This window comes from Lithobates pipiens, unplaced genomic scaffold (assembly GCF_037356315.1).
Source record: "Lithobates pipiens isolate NorthernLeopardFrog02 unplaced genomic scaffold, aLitPip1_a1.2 Scaffold_23, whole genome shotgun sequence".
Classification (NCBI taxonomy): Eukaryota; Metazoa; Chordata; class Amphibia; order Anura; family Ranidae; genus Lithobates; species Lithobates pipiens.
Window position 1 is genome coordinate 245086210 of NW_027507785.1, and position 21750 is coordinate 245107959.

A 21750-nucleotide genomic window follows, 5' to 3' on the forward strand; every position below is an offset into this window, starting at 1 on the left:
TAAATCCGGCTATGGATGGTGCGATTTACTTTGATGCAACCACGAAAAAGAACATTGCTCAACTCCCCCATCAACTCAGTCAGTTTTGATGGGAGAATCTCTATCAAGAAGCTATTGTGTTCTCCCGATGTGTGTGTGTGAGGGCGGCAGGGAGCCGTCCCAGCCAGGAGAACACACAGTGATTATTGCTGGCCTATAACCACTGGCAATAATAGCATGATAAAACCCGGAATTCTGGTTGTACCCAAAGTCATCAATCAACTTGGGTGCAATCAGCTTGCCTATAAATGGTTTGGATCTCCGCCAGTCCCTAGTGAACTATCTGAGATTCGAACAGTCAATGGCCAGCCTAAGCATCTCTAAAGGAAACTCAAGTAACATATCATGTAGATGTAGATGTAAAACAATTCAGTTTCAACACAAACAACTGAAAGTTTAAAATATTTGAACTATTCGCAAGTGTATATCATTCAGTACGCCTAGTCAATTTGGCACTCCCTTCCATGGCCCTCTAGATGACCTTCTTTTCCCTTCCCCTTCTTTGTAGATGACCTACAGTAACTCATTGGAATACAGTTTACCAGCCAATCTGATGTTTATTCCCACTAGATGACTTTATGATGTTGTCAAGGCTAGAAAGGGATGTTCCTTGAATTACCTTGTAGCTTTCATTTTACCATCAACTGAAACATAAAATGGTTCTTCATAGCTGTATTCATCAAATACTCCCCATCGGAAGTGAGCCCATTCATGGACAAATACTTTCTCTAGAAAAAAACAAAGAAAACTGTGGAAAATTTGTATATATATAAAAAAACATAAAAAGAACCCAATATAGGACTGGGCTTAAAACTATATTGTAGCTACTGTTTAAGTGTTCCTTTTGAACACTGTTTGAACACTTAATTTCTTTCAAATAGCTGGGGGGGGGGGGGGGGGGGATGCAAGACTCTTTATTGCTCTAAAGATAATAAACTAAACTTAATAATTTCTTTTTGATGAACAGCCATTCTAAGATACATCATACAAAGAATCTGTGAAATATGGCAGTGGCATCAATAGATAGCTAGCTTTGGAGCTACACTCTCTACTACCTGTAACTGTTATTGCCCTTCTTTGAAGACCTTGGTACAATGCAGTGCAGTTAATACTCATAAATGGAATGACATATTGTGACATTCCAATAAAGTTGAAAAAAAAGTAATAAAAAGTAAACAGTGTGATGCACAGTGCTACAATGCAGCTGCTGGTGTGAACCAGCAATTAAAGTAAAACAATTGCCTCCCATTCAAAATATATGTGCTGTAGCATTCACGTACACAGTATCTCACAAAAGTGAGTACACCCCTCACATTTGTGTAAATATTTTATAATATCTTTTCTTGTGACAACACTGAAGAAATTACACTATGCTACAATGTAAAGTAGTACGTTTACAGCTTGTATAACAGTGTAAATTTGCTGTCCCCTCAAAATAACTCTTTCCTACACTGCCTTAACCCTCTTGGGCATGGAGTTCACCAGAGCTTCACAGATTGCCACTGGAGTCCTCTTCCACTCCTCCATGATGACATCACAGAACTGATGGATGTTAGAGACCTTGCACTCCTCCACCTTCCCTTTGAGGATGCCCCACAGGTGCTCAATAGGGTTTAGGTCTGGAGACATGCTTGGCCAGTCTATCAGCTTTACCCTCAGCTTCTTTAGCAAGGCAGTGGTTGTCTTGGAGGTGTGTTTGGGGTTGTTATTATCTTGTTGGAATACTGCCCTGCGGCCCAGTGTCAAAAGGGAGGGGATGCTCTGCTTTAGTATGTCACAGTACATGTTGGCATTCATAGTTCCCTTAATGAACTGTAGCTCTCCAGTGCCGGCAGCTCTCAGGCAGCCCCAGACCATGACACTACCACCACCATACTTGATTGTAAGCAAGACAAACTTGTCTTTGTACTCCTCACCTGGTTGCCACCACACACGCTTGACACCATCTGAACCAAATACATTTATCTTGGTTGCATCAGATCACAAGACATGGTTCCAGTAATCCATGTCCTTTGTGGGCTTTTTAAAAGAGGCTTCCTTCTGGGATGACAGCCATGCAGACCAATTTGATGCCATGTGTGGCCCATGGTCTGAGCACTGACAGGCTGACCCCCCACCCCTTCAACCTCTGCAGCAATACTGGCAGCACTCATACATCTATTTCCCAAAGACAATGTCTGGATATGATGCTGAGCATGTGCACTGAACTTCTTTGGTCAACCATGGCGAGGCCTGTTCTGAATGGAACCTGTTCTGTTAAACTGCTGTATGGTCTTGGCCACCATGTTGCAGCTCAGTTTCAGTGTCTTGGCAATCTTCTTATAGCCTAGGGTAGACCATCTTTATGTAGAGGAACAATTCTTCTTTTCAGATCCTTAGAGAGTTCTTCGTCATGAGGTGCCATGTTGAAATTCCAGTGACCAGTTTGAAAAAGTGAGAGCGATACCACCAAATTCACACACTAGCTCCCCATTCACACCTGAGACTTAACACTAACGAGTCACGTGGGGAGGGAAAATGGCTAATTGGGCCCAATTGGACATTTTCACTTAGGGGTGTACTCACTTTTGTTGTCAGCAGTTTAGACAATAATGGCTGTGTCTTGAGTTGTTTTGAGGGGGCAGAAAGTTTACACAAGTTATACAAGCTGTACACTCACTACTTTACATTGCAGCAAAGTGTAATTTCTTCTGTGTTGTCACATGAATAAATATAATAAAATATTTTCAAAAATGTGAGGGGTGTACTCACTTTTGTGAGATACTGTATGTGCATGTGCAATTACAGTTTTCTCTTAGCCCCCCTGCATATTTATACAAATACCTGTTGATTCTACAAATGAAGTCCACCTATTACAGCTACCTGTCATTGTGTGACAACAATGCTGCTTTGTTCTTGAATTTAGAGCAGAGTTGCCTATCTCATGTAGGCTGTGGCACTTGCACTCCAGTGGGATAAAAAAAAATGTTGCAAGAGGCGTGGCTATCAGCATGGTCACTGCTAACTTACAAACCTGTAGCTTGCGAATCAGAACCAAGGCACATCTAGTCCTGGTCACTGTTTTTGATTGACAGCACTACCTGTGTTGTTGAAAACCTCCCTTTATTAGATGCAGTGTCTGGGAAGGAGTGTCATAACCATAGCAGGTCAGACCGTGTCACTAGATAATTAGAAGTGTATTGTTATATAATATATAATAGCCGGAATAATTATAGCATTGAGCGTTGTTGGACTTCATTTGAAAGTAAGGCTAAATTGTAGGCAGAGCTCATATAATTTCAATGATTTACAACAGGACCTGCAAATGGTGCATTTTTTGATGGAAGCCCTCTTATAATGTCAATATTAAAGAGTCATTATGTGATCACATTAATGAACGAAATGGCAGTGCAATCATAAATTAGCACTGTATTCTACTAATAGTAAAATAACAGAGTAACCTTAAAACCAATGTCTGTAGAGTTTCAAGTCAGTGCAGTGAATTTATGAATCCTGTAATTCGTTTCTTGAGAAAATCAAGAAATGTTTATTAGAAATTCTACCCTGAGGAGTAACCTAATGGACAAACTGGAAACGGCGGTCTTAGGGACAGTGCACTATAATTTGTAATACAACATGTGTGTAGCCATTTTATATAGATTATTCAGGGAATAACTAATTATGGCTCATTAGGCAGTGATTGGGCTAAGCATGAACCTCCACCCCCAAGTCATTTGTTTACAAGATTTATGGCAGTTTTTAACCACTGCAGCCCCGGAAGATTTTGCCCCCTTCCTGACCAGAGCACTTTTTACGATTCGGCACTGCGTCTCTTTAACTGACAATTGAACGGCTGTGCAACATTACACCAAAATAAAATTGACGTACTTTTTTCCCACAAACAGACCTTTCTTTTGGTGATATTTGATCCCCTCTGCAGTTTTTATTTTTTGCGCTATAAACAAAAAAACTGTGACGATTTTGCAAAAAAAAAAAATTTTTTTTACTTTTTGCTACAACAAATATCCCCAAAAAATATATTTAAAAAACACAGTTTTCCCTCAGTTTAGGCTGATATATATTCTTTTACATATTTTTGGTAAAAAAAAAATCACAATAAGCGTATAGTGATTGTTTTTCGCAAAAGTTATAGCATCTACAAAATAGGGGATAGTTTTATGGTATTTTTATTATATTTTTTTTGTAGTAATGGCGGTGATCTGAGATTTTTATCTTGACTGCGACATTATGGCAGACACTTCGGACACTTTTGACACTATTTTGGGACCATTGTCATTTATACAGCAATCAGAGCTATAAAGATGCACCGATTACTGTGTAAATGACACTGGCATGGAAGGGGTTAAACACTACGGGGCGATCAAGGACAGGGAGCAGTAGATCCCTGTCATGTAACTAGGTAGAACAGGGAAATGCCTCGTTTACATAGGCATCTCCCCGTTTTGTGGCTCAGTGACACAATCGCAGACATCAAGCCTGCGGGTCCCACTGGCATGATCACGCTGTACGCTGCGAGTGCGTGTGAACCCGCTAGCCCTGCCAATTAAATGGGACTCGCAGGTACACCCATTTGCCCACTGCTGCCATTGTGCCGATGTATATTGGCGTGCAGTGTTTGGCAAGTGGTTAAAGTGGTTGTAAACCCTTACAAACCACTTTGACCTACAGGTAAGCCTAGATTAAGGCTTACCTGTAGGTCCAATAAATATCTCCCAAACCTATACGGTTTAGGAGATATTTGCCCGAAGACGGGCACCGCTGTCTACGGCGCATGCGCCATAGACAGCGGCGTGCAGGCGCACTGAGCATTGCATCCTCGATAACGAAGATGCCGCGCAATGCCACGTGTCTCGGCTCCTGTGCGCATGCATGGGAGTGACGTCATCGCGGCTTTGCCGAATGACAGCGGCGGGGCTGCGAGACCCACCGAGAAGATGGATGCAGCGGACTACAGGGGACAGCGATGACTTCGCTGGCTCCTGTGTCAGGTAAGTGACACATAATGGGCTATTATGCGATGCATAGTAGTCCATTATGCTTTGCCTTTGCATGGAATGAAAGAGGAAGTAAACTCATCAGGGTTTACTTCCTCTTTAATGAAAGGTTAGGAATGATTCAATTATTTATGTAAAAACTAAAGAGGTTTTGAGTAATTTTATTTGAGGGCACGTTTAGGCTGGATTCACACCTATGCAGTTTTAGTGCTTTTTGCATTTTGCACATTTGCACTACAGAACGTGTTCCATAGGAAACCATGTTAAATTGACTGTAGTGCAAATCTGCAAAATGCAAAAAGCACCAAAACTGCATAGGTGTGAATCCAGCCTTAGTCCCCATATCTTTTTTTTGTGTATCATAGTAAATGAAAAGCATATAGTCTACTTAGGTGATAACAGACAGCAGTTGAAGTTTTCCAGAATTAGCTCAAACCACACTATTTATGAATGGGATTTTAGGTTAGTGTTGGGACTTTTTTTTTTTTTACAAGCAGGAGTATTTTCTGTAAATAAGAAGTTTGTGTTGGAGTAAACATAATTAAGCATTGAGCTGATTAGGTTTCTATCAAATAAGTCATACGTCAGATTTTTAGTAAGCAAACCTTTAGCCACTGGAACATTTCCTTTGTTTGCCTTTGCATAAAGTATCTCACAAAAGTGACTAAATAACAATACAGACCTGATCACATATGTTGAAATAAGTGGCAATTTAGGAAACCAAGATCACAGGTCAATTAGTTTCAGTATAAATCATACAAATAGGAGACATAAGGGGAATACGAAGACACTGACTTTCAAGAGAGCCAACTTCCATAAACCACGCTTCTTGAAAGAAGATATTAAATGGGATAAAATCCCAGGAACAAAAAACACAGAGGAAAAATGGGAATGCTCTAAGAACATATTAAATTAGTCAGTGCATCCCAATGGGAAATACATTTAAAAGCGCTAACAAAAGTCCTGGGTGGCTTAACTCAAATGTAAAAATGCATATAAAAGCAAAGGAGAAAAGCCTTCAAAAAATACAAGGCTGATGAGTCATCACCAGCATTCCAACTTTACAAAGTATGCAATAGGAAATGTAAGGGTGCAATCCGTGATGAAAGGAAAGTCTGGATGGCTGCACACCAAACAGAGATCCAAATGCCTTTATTCACATAAAACCATGAAGAACATGAGGATCACTACATGCACAAGCAAGGGAGGCACGGCTTATATGTTTCACACACGAATTGTGTTTTATCAAAGCCCCAAAGAAAGAGAAAGCGAAAGAGAGTAAAAAAAAATCCCAAGAAATTCTTTAAGTGTATAAATAGTAAGAGAGGGAGGTCAGATCATATTGGCCCCATAAAGAATTATGAAGGGAATTTGTTTACAAAGGATGGAGAGATGGCAAATGTTTTGAATGTAATCTTTTTCATCAGTCTTCACGAGGGAAACGGGGGGGAGGGGGGGGCTGCAGTAACTAAAACCACAATGTTTATCCTCACGACACATCACAGGAAGCACCCTCATGGCTAACATGGGATAGAATTAGGAAAAACTTAACATTAATAAGTCACCGGAACCAGATGGCTTGCACCCAAGGGTCCTTAACCCCTTCCCGCTCGGATTTCAGGGCTTATACCGGGATGATGCCCGCAGCTGCGGGTATCATCCCGGTACCGTTGTTTAGAGCGGGCGATCAGCTTTCCGAGGATAACAACTAATGTGGCTAAAAGCCGCTCGGTTGTTATCCTGGAGGAGCGGGAGGGGACGTCCCCCGCCGCCTCCTGCCGCTCTGACCGGGCCTCCCGGTGGCACGGAGAGCTGATCGACGATCCGGCTCTTCCGGCGGCTAGTGACAGACTGGAACAAAACTGGAAAACGGCTTTGTTCCAGTCTCCTTGATGTCACTTCCTGTTTACTCGGCTGCCAATGGCGCCGAATTTTAGAAAATCGACAGTATTCAGATACACCGTTTTCAGTGATCTGAATACTTTGAAGTGCAAAGGAGGGATTTGGGGTCTTTTAGACTGCCGATCCCTCCATAAAGAGTACCTGTCACCACCTATCACTGTCACAAGGGATGTTTATATTCCTTGTGACAGAAATAAAAGTGATTATTTTTTTTATTTTTTTAAAACACAATTTAATCATATAAAAATAAATAAGATTTTTTTTTCAAACCGCCCCTGTCACCGCGAGTTCATGCAGCAAAGAAAACGCATATGGAAGTCGCGCCCGCATATGTAAATGGTGTTCAAATCACACATGTGAGGTATCGCCGCAATCGTCAGAGCAAGAGCAATACTTCTAGCACTAGACCTCCTCCATAACTCTAACCTGGTAACCGTAAAAAAAATGTAAGTGTCGCCTATGGAGATTTTTAAGTACCAAAGTTTGTCGCCATTCCACAAGTGCGTGCAATTATAAAGCGTGACATGTTTGGTATCTATTTACTCGGAGTAACATCATCTTTCATATTATATAAAAAAAATTGGGATAACTATGCTGTTTCATTTTTTTTTAATTCATGAATGTGTCCCTTTTCTTAAAAAATTGCATTTAAAACACTGCTGCACAAATACCGTGTGACATAAAATATTTCAACAATCACCATTTTATTTTCTAGATTCTCTGCTAAATATATATATATGTTTGGGGATTCTAAGTAGTTTTCTAGCAAAAAATAGGGATTTTAGCTTGTAAACACCAAATGTCAAAAATAGGCTTAGTCATGAAAAGGTTAAGGAACTCAGTCAAGTAATTGCCAGACCATCATTCCTAATTTTTAAGAACAGTCTACTGAGTGGTATGGTACCAGCTGATTGGAGAAAAGCCAATGTAGCATCAATATTTAAAAAAGGACCAAGGTATATCCCTGGGAACTACAGACCAGTTAGCCTAACGTCAATAGTATGCTCATGGAGGGGATGATAAGGGATTATATACAAGATTTTAGTAATGAAAATTGTATCATTAGCAGTGATCAGCATGGATTCACGAAGAGTCAATCTTGCCAAACTTATTAACCTTCTATGAGAAGATGAGCCGCCATCTTGATAAAGGAAGGCCCATAGACGTGGTGTATCTGGATTTTGCAAAAGCATTTGATACAGTTCCCCATAAATGTTTACTGTACAAAGTAAGGTCCGTTGGCATGGACCATAGGGTGAGTCCATGGATTGGAAACTGGCTACAGGGGTGAGTTCAGAGGGTGGGGATAAATGGAGAGAATTCGGAATGGTCCGGTGTGGAAAGTGGGTCCCCCAGGGTTCTGTCCTGGGACCAATCCTATATAATCCAATTTACTTTATTCATAAACGATCTGGAGGATGAGATAAACTGCTCAATCTCAGTATTTGCAGATGATACAATGCTAAGCAGGGCAATAACTTCAATGCTTCTACACAAGATGTGGAAACCTTGCAAGAAGATCTGAACAAATTAATGGGGTGGGCAACTAGATCGCAAATGAGGTTTAATGTAGAAAAATCTAAAATAATGGCATTTAGGTACCAAAAACATGAATGCAATCTACTTACTAGGGGGGAAACTTCTGGGGGAATCTAGGATGGAAAAGGACCCGGGGGATGCAATGCCAAGCTGCTGGAAGCAAAGCCAACAGAATATTGGCATGCTTTAAAATTGGGATTAACTCCAGAGATAAAACGATAATTTACGTCCAGTTCTGGGCTCCAGTCCTCAGGAAGGATGTGCTGGAACTGGAAAGAGTCCAGAAAGGGCAACAAAGCTAATTAAGGGACTGGAGGACCTTTAGTTATGAGGAAAGATTATGAGCACTGAACTTATTCTCTCTGGAGAAGAGACGCTTGAGAGGGGATATGATTTCAATGTACAAATACCGTAACTGGTGACCTCACAACAGGGATAAAAAATTTCTGTGCAAGGAAACATAAAAAGACATGCGGCCATCCACTAAAATTAGAAAAAAAACAGTTTAACCTTAAACTGTGTAGAGGGTTCTTCACGGTAAGAGTGGTAAGGATGTGGAATTCACTTTCTTTCACAAGCAGTGGTTTCAGCAGGGAGCATAGATGATTTAAAAAAAACAATTAAATAGGCACCTAAACAACCACAACATACAGGGGTATACAATGTAATATTGACATGAAACACACACAAAAGTTGGACTTGATAGACTTGTGTCTTTTTTCAACCTCACCCACTATGTAACCCCTCACATTTTTGTAAATATTTTATTATATCTTTTCATGTGACAACACTGAAGAAATGGCACTTTTCTACAATGTAAAGTAGTGAGTATACAGCTTGTATAACAGTGTAAATTTGCTGTCCCCTCAAAATAACTCAACACACAGCCATTAATGTCTAAACCACTGGCAACAAACGTGAGTACACCCCTAAGTGAAAATGTCCAACGTGAGCCCAAAGTGTCAATATTTTGTGTGGCCACCATTATTTTCCAGCACTGCCTTAACCCTCTTGGGCATGGAGTTCACCAGAGCTTCACAGGTTGCCACTGGAGTCATCTTCCACTCCTCCACGATAACAACAGAGACCTTGCTAAAAGTCTTTCTAAAAGTAGCATTACTTGTTTAATGTAGGGACATCAAATTATGGTCAAATAAATATTAAAAACACATGATATTAACATTTCCACTTTGTTTTAAAAGACTACAGATGACCAGTAGAATGTAAAATGCACCCAAGATCCCTTTTACACTGCCAGTGGGCTGCGTTAGAAGTAAAGCGCTGCTAGTTTTAGCAGCCCTTTACCGTTGTTTTAGCAGTGCTTTTTGGCCACTAGCGGGGCGCTTTTAACCCCTGCTAGCGGCCAAAGAAAGGGTTAAATGCGCCCGAAAAGTGCCGTTGCTGAAGTGCTTTGCAGTTGCTTTGGCAGCAGTGCCCATTCATTTTAATGGAAAGGGGTGGTGGAGCAGCAGTGTATACACCGCTCCAAAGTTACTGCTTGCAGGACTTTTTCTAACATCCTGCAAGAGTACCGCTCCCGTGTGAAAGCACTCGGGCTTTCACACTGGGGCTGCAGGGGAGGCGTTTTTCAGGCACTTTACAGACACTATTTTTAGCCCTATAGCCCCTGAATAACGCCTCCAGCGTGAAATGGGTCTAAGTGGCCTCATGAAATTTTGTCTTAAAAATGTACATAACAAAGATAGACTGCATGTTTTAACAGTATCTGCAGGATCTTACCACGCAGACCATAAATCAAAAGAAGATTATCATCACTTAAGAATTCAGGAGTAAAATGTATGTATCTTCCTTCTTTTCCACATCCTCCATAATGTAATGTATATGGATCATTTCCATAATATGTATTTGGGTTGCTGACTATTACACTTGCCTGAAATAAATAAAATACAGAGAATAAGAATAACTTACCTAAGAACAATACTATTTAAATTACATTTTCTTAAAGTATATCGATACCCAAAATCCATAAAGGGAGCCATGGCTTCCACCCACCCTGGACTACAAATATGTCTGCCTTTGTTTTCATGAAATAGGAGGTGGAGGGATTAGTAGGTTACAGAGGAAAGATGACATTGTTTTTGCTTGTAGTTGAGCTCAAAATTACATGGACAAGGACACTGTATTTCTGGGAACAATTTCTGTACTTGCTAAAAGTATTGTTAGCCTGAAAAATGAAAACCAATGCAGCCACCACATCTACAGTGCCTTGAAAAAGTAATCATACCCAATGAAATTTTCCACATTTTGTCATGTTACAACCAAAAACGTAAATGTATTTTATTGGGATTTTATGTGGTAGACCAACATAAAGTGGCACATAATTGTGAAGTGGAAGGAAAAATAGGATATTTATATCAGCTTACCTGTAGATCCTTTTCTTGGAGTACATCACGGGACACAGAGCCACAGTAATTACTGTATGTGTTATATAGGCACCTTTAGGTGATGAACACTGGCACACCCTAGACAGGAAGTTTAGCTCCCTATATAACCCCTCCCTTACTGGGAGTACCTCAGTTTTGTAGCAAAGCAATACACGTGTAATCAGAAAGAGGGGAGGGACCTCTGTGTCCCATGATGTACTCTAATAAAAGGATTTTACAGGTAAGCTGTTATAAAAATCCTATTTTCTTTATCGTACACCACGGGACACAGAGCCATAGTAATTACTGTATGGGATGTCCCAGAACAATGCTAGCTGAGGGGAGGGAGCCACAAACAAAATTAGGGTGCAATCAGACCTGAGGAACTATACTGCTGCCTGCAGCACACTGTGCCCAAAGAAGATATCCTTATGCTTTCTTACATCAACCTGATAGAATCTGGTGAATGTATGGTCTGAAGACCAAGTTGCGGCCTTGCAGATTTGAGCCATGGAGGCTTGGTGATGCACCACCCACGAAGCACTAACAGCCCTGTTGGAGTGCGATTTGATTTGAAAAGGTGGAACTTTCCTCTTCAAACCATAAGCTTGAGTAATTACTTGCTAAATCCACTTAGCAATAGTAGATTTCAACGCTGCCTGTCCTTTCCTAGGACCTTCAGGCAACACAAACAAAGCATCAGTTTTCCGAATCTGAGCAGTCGCTTCCAAATAGATTTTGACTGCTCTCACTACATCAAGAGAATGTAGTGACTTTTCTTCCGTAGAACAGGGTTCTGGAAAAATGAAGGTAGAACAATATCCTGGTTTAGATGAAAACCTGAAACCACCTTCGGCAAAAAACTAGGATGAGGATGCAATACTACTCTATACTTGTGAATGATTAAATATGGCTCTTTACAAGAAAGAGCAGCCAATTCTGATACCCTTCTTGCAGAAGATATGGCTACCAGAAAAACTAGCTTCCTTGTCAACAGGACCAAGGGAATATGTTGTATTGGCTCAAAAGGCTGTTTCTGTAATGCCAACAGAACTAAATTCAAGTCCCAAGGGTTCAAGGGTGCTCTAACTGGTGGATTAAGCCACGTTACCCCCTGTATAAAGCTTCGGACCAAAGAATGTGAAGCAAGTGGACATTGAAACAAAATCGATAAGGCCGAGACCTGGCCTGTGATGGTACTCAAGGCCAGCTTCATCTATAACCCCATTTTCAGAAAAGCAAGGATTCTACCTATGACATACTTTCTGGGATGCCAATCCCTGGATTCACACATTCCAGTCTCTATAATAAATCACTCTGGAAGCTAGCTTCCTTGCATTAATCAAGGTAGATATCACTGAGCCTGAAAGCCCACAATTGTTCAGAATGTGGGTTTCAATAGCCAAGCCATTAAATTTAGCATTTGTAAAGGTAGGATGGAACACTGGTCCCTACGATAGCAGGTTTGGATATGGTGGTAGGGTCTACGGGGCCCCTACCGCCATGTATACGATCTCTGCATACCAAGATCTTCTGGGCCACGCTGGGGCCACAAGAACTACAGACTTCCTTTCCTGCTTGATCCTGCAAAGAAGTCAGAGTAGCAGCAGAATAGGAGGGAATGCATAAATCAGAGAGAACTGACCCCACTGAGTCACCAACACATCTGTTCCGTATGCGAGTGGATTCCTTGTTCTTGACACAAAGTTGTCGACTTTGTTGTTGAACCTGGACGCAAACAGATCTACGTCCGGAATCCCCCATCTTTGGCATATAGCCCAGAAGATGTCGGGGTGAAGAGACCATTCCCCTGGAAACAACTACTGGCGACTTAAGAAGCCTGCTTGCCAATTCTCTACCACCGGAATGAAGATTGCTGATATGCACAGCATGTGCTTTTCTGCCCAGGTCAGGACTACTCCCCAACCCGAAAGGATGGCATCTGTTGTTACCACCTTCCAGGTAACTGGTAAGAAGGATTTCCCCTTCTGCAGATTCTTGGGTATCAACCACCAACTGAGGCTCTGGCGCACTTTTGGCAACAAACGCATTGGAAAATATCGTAAAAGAAACAATATTACAACATCAGAGGTCAGGGAAAAAGGAACCCCTTAGAATGGCAGTCAGTTGGAAAAGGACCATCTTACATTGAAAGCCAGTGTAGATATGATCCTATTGCAATGGTAGAGGGAAGAATGACCCTTACATTTATCGTCAGTGGGGAAAATGATAATATGTGGTCAGAGGGAATCATGTCCCTTACATTGATGGGGAGTTGAAAGAGTGCACCCCTTACGAAAAGCTGAAAATATTGTTGAAAAATGTAGAAATTGTTTAAGAATCCCCTAGCAACCTCTGACAAAACTTTAGGGTTCTACAGAATCCTGGTTGAGAAAGGCTGACATGGATAACAGATGTGCAAATACTTGGGTAATAATGGTGGTGTTCAGTAAAAGTACTCCAAGTGTATTATTTGCATGGTACATGTTGAACATATTCTAATTGTATAAGAAAATAGACCACCAGAAATACTACCATTTATAAAGTGTCAAATTCATAGATTGCAATAACTGGTTTCCCTTGTAGGAACACTACAGATAAAATGTGACTTACAGGGAAACAACGTATGTGTAATAAATTCCACTTTTTGCTGCACAGGTCTAAATTAGCCTTATGCTTATGCATAAGGGAAAAATGACATGCCTCAACAGACACGTCTCCATTTCCAGTGCTAAGAAACTTGTTAGTGTATATTTTGGCATGCATTTATGACTGTAGACTCTGAAAGTAATTTTGGCTGCTCTTCCTGCTTCTTCTTAAACCTATAGCTGGGTTACAAAGTACTTAAGCTCCACGTGGAATTTTTTAAAGATTTGACTTTACATACATTTCCCACCCTATACATGGGGTTTCATTTGTTTTGTGTAATGGGTGTGACATACAATATTCTTATGCATTCCAAGCATCATCAGAGTTAATACTTGACCTTTATTAGAGTCTTTTCTGTTTGTGTTTTTTTTTTTGTGTTAATATGTGCACCTTTATTTCCTAATTTATAAGTTAGCAAGCAACACTAATTGCATTGTCTCAGAAAGCTTAAATCTAAACATACAGTACCATCTGATATGCTTCATGTCTTGGCTTTTTTAAGCTGTATAAGCTGTATGATTTCCAGCTGGCTGGTATAAGAATCTTCACTTCTCTGTAAAAGAATCTTCTTTTTGTTGCATTAAATAGATGATGTGATGCCTCTGTTACCATATTCTGAAAGCAGAGATATAAAAATAATCTGAATAATAAATGAAATAGGTAAAATATATACCGGTATTTTAAATGTTGGAAGTTGAGAATGGGAAGCAATAATGGAATTTTGTCATTTTTACTGATATCTGAATTTTTATGTTTATACAATTATTATTTAAAAACAATTTAAACAATAGATTTTATGAAATTTTACAATGAGAGGGAAAATGCACCAAGGCACCATATATGAAAGACCATAGGAAATGTTAACAAAATGGTTACATGCAGATCATAGCATATGGTAGATCTTATGCAGAAGTGTCAATGTGGAAGGGTACCCTGGAGCATTCAGTATGTAGAAACAAAAGCTACTCATGGATTTACTCAAAAGCTACTCATGGATAGTCATGAGGATTTGTATATTGATTGTGGGAGTGCTGAGATGGAGGTTTGTTTTGCATAAAAATATTTAAAGTGATATTAAACACACACTTTTTAATTTACAGTATCCATTATCTTTCTGTATGCAGTGTAGATGATCGCAATGCAATTATTTCAATAAAAAAAAATTAAAAAACACTGAAGTACCTTTTCCAAATCAATATACAGCTTGCACATGACCCAGTTCTTTTCCAGCCTATTTGCAGGGAACCAGCAGCAGGAGGAGCTTCTAGCCCTCTGCTGCTGGTAACATATTCAAAATGGGAAAAAACAGCCTTTGGAATACAGAGTAAAAATAAATAATATCAATAAACTATTTTAAATCGATATACAAATATATATTTGAAATCAAATCTTTATTTTTTCTATAACATGGTGTGGGTGAATTTCTGTCAGTTACAGGCTATGTCATGTCGCTCTAGTCTGTGTATTAGAATAACAGGGAGGTGAAGCCTCCATCAATGAACATATACCGTAATATGATACCACTTCCTTGTGTTTAACCAGTTAGTAGGAATGAAGGAGGAGGAGTGAGCTGTCATTGTATATGCCCACATGTGACTCTGTAGTCACATGGGTTGCTCAGATGTGATAGGGAGGATATGCTCATGGTAGAAACATATACATATACACTCAATGTTACATAGAAGTGTACAAACAGAACAAGAAGTCTACAATGGCGTGCGTCTCACCGGTCACAAATTACGTCACCCCCCCGTGATCATCTGACACAGCCTTTGATAACGTCCTGTGGAAGGGACGAAATGTGTCAGCTGGCTATGGGTGGTGACGTATTTTCGGGACTTCTGGTTTTAGCTTGTTCTATGTTTGTACACTTCTATGTAAAAGTGAGTGTATATGTTTTAAACTTGCTATTTTACCAATAAATAGAATTACGCTATATGGATTTCTCTTGTCCTCTTCTCCATACATGCACATGAGTATCATATTGCCCTAACACTGAGGAGCAGAACCAATGAGCAGGACAACAAAGGCCATGATACCTAGGATATCTATTAAGCATTTATGACTACCATCAGTGAGAGTCCATAACAGCTGGTGAGTGAGTGGGCACACTGAAGTGGAGCACTGTTTGCTTTTTATTTGAAGCTACAGCACTTTGGCACTTTTTTTTTGCATGACTGGTTCATTTGTTCCACAATCATGAAGATATAAGGTCACAGACTTTTAAATCGAGATTCTGTTGATGTATTCACATATTTTTTATGTTATTGCAAATAATTAGGAATTGTCTTATGTATTAATTAGGGATGAACTTCGAGTTCGAGTCGAACTCATGTTCGACTCGAACATTGCCTGTTCAGCGAACAATTTGGGCTGTTCGCGGCAAATTCGAAAAGCTGGAACACCCTGTACAAGTCTATGGGAGAACTCTAAAGTGCTAATTTTAAAGGCCAGTATGCAAGTTACTGTCCTAAAAAGTGTTTGGGGACCCGGGTCCTGCCCCAGGGGACATGGATCAATGCAAAAAAAAGTTTTAAAAGCGGAAGTTTTTTCAGGAGCAGTGATTTTAATAATGATTAAAGTGAAACAATAAAAGTGTAATATTCCTTTAAATTTCATACCTGGGGGGTGTCTATAGTATGCCTGTGAAGGGGCGCATGTTTCCCATGCTTAGGACTGTCCCTGCACAAAGTGTCATTTCTGCAGGAAAAAAAGTCGCAGCTATAATGAATTGTCGGCTCCGTAATACAGAGAACACTCAATGGGGTTCCCCTAAATTCAATTACCAGGCCCTTCAGGTCTGGTATGGATATTAAGGGGAACCCCATGTCAAATTTAAAAAAATAATTGACGTGGGGTCCCCCTAAAAATCCATACCAGACCCTTTATCTGAGCATTTAAAGGAATATTAAACTTTTATTGTTTCACTTTAATCATTATTAAAATCACTGCTCCTGAAAAAACTGCCGTTTTAAAAAAAAAAATTTGCATTGATCCATGTCCCCTGGGGCAGGACCCGGGTCCCCAAACACTTTTTAGCACAGTAACTTGCATATTAGCCTTTAAAATGAGCACTTTAGATTTTGAATGTTCGAGTCCCATAGACTTTAATAGGGTTCTAAAGTTCACACAAAGTTTAGGTCTGTTTGCAGGTTCTGGTGCGAACTGAACAGCGGGGTGTTCGGCTCATCCTTAGTATTGATACACTTATCATGAGGTTTAACAGGGGAAGACATTTTACTTTAGGTAGCTCTCTATACATTTCTTTTTTGTGATTTAAAGGCACAGCACTTTGTTAGAGCAGCAAGCAATCATTTGCACAAGTTATTTATGTTACACACCATAATCGTGGGAATACACAGCATATATTTGATTTTAGTAAGTATTTAGGGCTTTTCAAAGAATGCCCAGCACTATCTGCTTGCTTTTTAATGATCTTATTATAAGTGACAGTCCAGCCAGGGTAGTGTGTACAGTAAAGGGGAAGGGGAGTTGTACCTCTTCTAAGTAATCCGATATGTGCATTCACACCACAGCAAAGCTGTAAAGCCATTATTCCATAAAATGAAAAGTAATTCTCAGTAAAAGTTTAGAATGCAGTAGCATAACAATTTGCAACACTTGTCCTTTAAGTTCATCCACTGTTTGGTTGACTGGCCTGGTGAATTGTTGAATTTTACGTTCTTTATCTACCCCTGGTTTTCAAATACTTCCATGGAAGTCCTGGGGTGATTCACCCTTTGTCACTATCCAGTTCAAGTTAAAATATTTTTGCTTCAAATACAGATTGTCATTTGGTATAGACTTTGCTGACAACATTTTTTTCAAAACACAGGATATGGGGCTGCAGCCTACTTATCTTCCATAGGGGTAGAAAGGTAGCACATGAACCTCCATTTTTCATAAATGCGCTCCTGGGAACCATGAATGGCAAAAAGCTATTAACGGAGTGCCTTTTTTAGAGGGATGATTGCATTTTTTTGTGATGGTCACAAGACCATGAAAAGCATTTTTATTGCTGCAAAATGACATGGTAACATGAAATTAGCACCATTAGACTGAGCGCCAGCAACTTTTCTATCTGTGATAAATCAAACACATGATATTAACAATAATATGAAACTTTTTGAATATGGTATTTGCTGCAACTTGATTATGAATAAGGCACTATATCTAACAAAGCATCAAGGACAGACAGCAGGTGATTACTATACCGATTTCAACTACAGAAGACAATAAAGTTGATTTACTAAAGGCAAACAGGCTGTTCACTGTGTGAAGTGAAGTTGCACAATGCATTGGAATTCCCCCAGAGCTTAAAGGGGTTGTAAAGGCTCGTGTTTTTTTTCAGCTTAATGCATCCTATGCATTAAGTTGAAAAAATACCTTGCAGTCACAGGCCCACTAGCCCCCCCCCCCCCCATTTTACTTACCTGAGCCCCGAATTTACGTTGGCGCGTCCCCACCATCCCTCTCTCCACGGGTTCCCAGCTCTTGATTGGATAGATTGATAGCAGCACAGTCATTGGCTCCTGCTGCTGTCAATCAAATCCAATGACATGGGCGTCGGGGGGCAGGGCCGGGTCCTGCATTCGGCCTCTATGAACGCCAAATGCTGGAATCAGGAGCGGACCCTCAAGGTAACCCCTTCAGGAGAGCACTTCGCCAAGGGGGTTATTTAATGCGGGGAGGAGCCACAAGAGCCACCGAGGGACCCCAGAAATGGATGTTCAGGGTCACTCTGTGCAAAACGAGCTGCACAGTGGAGGTAAGTATGACATGTTTGTTATTTAAAAAAAAAAAAGATCCTTTAGTATCACTTTAATAAATGAGATGACGCTCTGCTGACCATCATCATTCAAACATGTGCAAGCTAAAAAAAACATGTGTTTAATTTTTCTTGAACTTAAATTAATATTCTTTGCTAAGTAAAACCTCACATTCACTAAGCTCTGGGGAAAATTCCCTTGCACAGAGCAATTTCCGTTTCAAAGTGAACAGCCCATTTGCTTTTAGTAAATTAACCCTAAATTGTTGTATAAATATACCTTAAACTTGGTTGTGCCTCTAATTTTATAGTTATAGAAACCAGCTTACTTCACTTTACTAGTGACATAATAATTTGCTAGATACATCCCGATTTCTGCTTGCATACCATTAGGAACGTGTCTTACCTTGAGATTAGTGATGATCTGCGGATCCTCTGGAACTTGTGCATGAATAGCTATAAGTATGTTTTCATAGCCATGATCTCTAAGTTGGACATTTTCTGTTGCTTGCATGTTGCAGTGGAAGCCCTGCATTAAAGATAAACTTAGGAGATAAAATCCTATGCCCATCATCCTGGGAATCCTTCATACTGTTCTGCTTTAAATAATACTGTCTCATGGATGTATTGTGTAAATCAGGGTGTGCCCGTCTCAGAGACAGGTTTGGGAGTTGTTATTTGCGAGACGCTCCTGATTTCCTCATTTTAATTTCATTGCTTATTCATGTTTAGCTGTAGGTTTTTCATAAAGGAATTACTTCTACGTAATTCTTACATTATCCCATGTAAAACTCACTTCTGTTAAATGCTCAAGACAGCAATGAATCTCTGAATCTGGTGGTAAAGTTGTCATTTTTTTTTCCAAAAACAGGATTTTAAAAACAGCTTACCTGTAAAATCCTTTTCTTTTCATACATCAGGGGACACAGTGCCATAGTAGTTACTATGTGGTTAATAGGACACCTTTAGGTGATGGACACTGGAACACCCTAAGACAGGGGTGCCCAACCTTTTGAAGAGCAAGAGCCACTTAAGCGACTTGGTAACTGGTCGTGGGCCACAATGAGCAGAGCAGGCAGATGACAGGTCCGTGCAGAGTGGACACAGACACAGCCCACTCTACTCTATGGATCCTCTGAACCGATCCCCTTCCGTTTTTTTTTTTTTTTTTTAGCAAATCAGATTGGAGGTAGGCGGGTGTAAAAAGGACTCAAATCTGTTTATATCTGCCGTTTTATAGAGGTGAATGGAGGGTTCGATTGAGTTGGACCGATTGTGTGAAAAAGGCCTTTCACACTAATGAAGCGCAGTGCACCTGTGTCTTTCCTGCAGTTAGCTATATTTTACCATAGACTTTTATTATATCCTGCAGGTGTGGTGCACTTTCTGAAAGCTCACCAAACCCGCAGGTAATAACAGAAGTCTAGGCCTCAGTGCAGGTAACCTGCAGGTGCACTGCATCTGTAGATCAGTTTGAAAGCAGCCCAGTAACCACTGCGCAGATATACCTATATATACACTGTAATTTTAGTAATAAACTGACCTTTAATAACAGTCTTCCCTTCAGGTATCTCTTGCTGTTGCTGTCCCTGGCAGAGTACATTTGGTATCACTCCGCCTATAGGAAGAGACGGCGCTATACAGGAAGCATCAGTTTATACAACTCTGCTCCACAGCTGCTTGCTTTGCCGGCTTCATTAACAACACAGATGCCCTGGGATGGCGGGTCTGCAACCCATGATCTGGGCTTGCCAATCTGCCATCCAACAGAAAGAGGATGCGGGCCACATCAGAGGGCTCCGCGGGCCACATGTGGCCCCCGGGCCACTGGTTGGGCACCAGTGCCCTAAGACAAGAAGTGCACTCCCTATATAACCCCTCCCACTACTGGGAGTACCTCAGTTTTGTAGCCAAGCAATACACGTGTATACCAAAGAAGGAAGGGATCTCTGTGTACTTCAAAGAAAAGGATTTTACAGGTAAGCGGTTTTAAAAAATTCTGTTTTCTTTTCATACATCAGGGGACACAGAGCCATAGTAGTTACTATGTGGGATGTCCCATAGCAATGGTAACTAAAGGGAGGGAGACACAACAAAAAAGGTAGGGCATTTAGAGGCTAGAGGACTTATACTGCAGCCTGCAGTACACTACACCCAAAGGCAATATCCTCATGACCTTAAACATCGATTTGATAGAATCTGGTAAATGTATGGACTGAAGACCAAGTTGCAGCCTTGCAGATCTGAGCCATAGAGGCCTGGTGATGTACCGCCCAAGAGGCAATAACAGCCCTGGTGGAGTGCGTTTAACATGAAAACAAGGAATTTTCTTCTTTAGACCATAAGCTTGAACAATCATTTGACAAATCCATTTGGAAATAGTATATTTTGATGCTGCCTGTCCTCTTTTAGGACCTTCTGGCAGTACAAACAAAAATCTGTTTTGCGAACCTGAGCGGTCTCCTTTAAATAGACTTTGACCGATCTTACTACATCAAGGGAATGTAGTGCCTTCTCTTCCCTAGATCGAGGCTCTGGGAAGAAAGAAGGCAGAATAATATCCTGGTTCAAATGAAAACTTGTCACCACCTTTGGTAGGAATTCAGGATGAGGCCACAATACCACCCTATCCTTATGCATGATCAAATATGGCTCTTTACAAGACAGAGCCGCCAATTCCGATACTCTTCTGGCAGAGGATATGGCAACTAAAAAGATTATTTTTCTTGTCAAAAGAACCAAGAGAATTTCCCATATATGCTCAAAAGGCTGATTCTGTAAAGCTGATAAGACTAAATTAAAATCCCAATGATTTAGAGGTGTCCTGACAGGGGGATTAATTTGTGTTATCCCCTGAATAAAACTAAGCATCAGAGAGTGAGAAGCAAGAGGCCGAGACCTGGCCCTTGATAGTACTCAAGGCCAGCTTCATTTCCAATCCCATTTGCAGGAATTCAAGGATCATACCTATGACATACTTCCTGGGGTGCCAACCCCTGGATCCACACCAGCAAAACATATGCCTTCCAGACTCTATAGTAAATGACTCTGGAGGCCGGCTTCCTAGCATTAACCAAAGTAGACACTACTGAAGCGGATATCCCATCGTCCTTTAGAATGTGGGTTTCAATAGCCAAACCGTTAAATTTAGCATTTGTAAGGTAGGATGGAGCGAGAAGGTCTGGCCACAATGGCAGGGTCCAAGGGACTCCTACCGCCATCTTCATGATCTCGGCAAACCAAGATTTTCTGGGCCACCAGAATCGCCTCCTTTCGTTCCTGCTTGATCCTGCGGGGGAACGCGCAGAAGTAGCAGAACTAGAGGAAACGCATGGATTAGTGAAAACTGATCCCATGGGAAGACCAATACGTCTGTTCCGCACACTAGCAGATCCCTCATCCTCGACACAATGTTGTCGAATCTGGACGCGGACAGATCCACATCCAGAATACTACATCTTTGACATATCAATAG

General features: G+C 40.7%; 1 protein-coding gene across 1 annotated transcript in view; it reads right to left on the reverse strand.

Moving 5' to 3' along the window:
- The window catches only part of LOC143928229 (calcium-activated chloride channel regulator 2-like), a 56211-nt gene extending 37321 nt beyond the window's left edge, over nt 1-18890 (reverse strand). Inside the window, exons 1-4 of the mRNA XM_077452979.1 lie at nt 18682-18890; nt 13976-14122; nt 10215-10365; nt 659-767 (exon numbers count right to left, since the gene is read on the reverse strand). Of these exons, the coding sequence (XP_077309105.1) occupies nt 659-767; nt 10215-10365; nt 13976-14122; nt 18682-18849 (575 nt within the window). The 5' untranslated portion in view covers nt 18850-18890. The remainder of the gene's footprint in view (nt 1-658; nt 768-10214; nt 10366-13975; nt 14123-18681) is intronic.
- Between the last annotated feature and the right edge of the window lie 2860 nt (nt 18891-21750).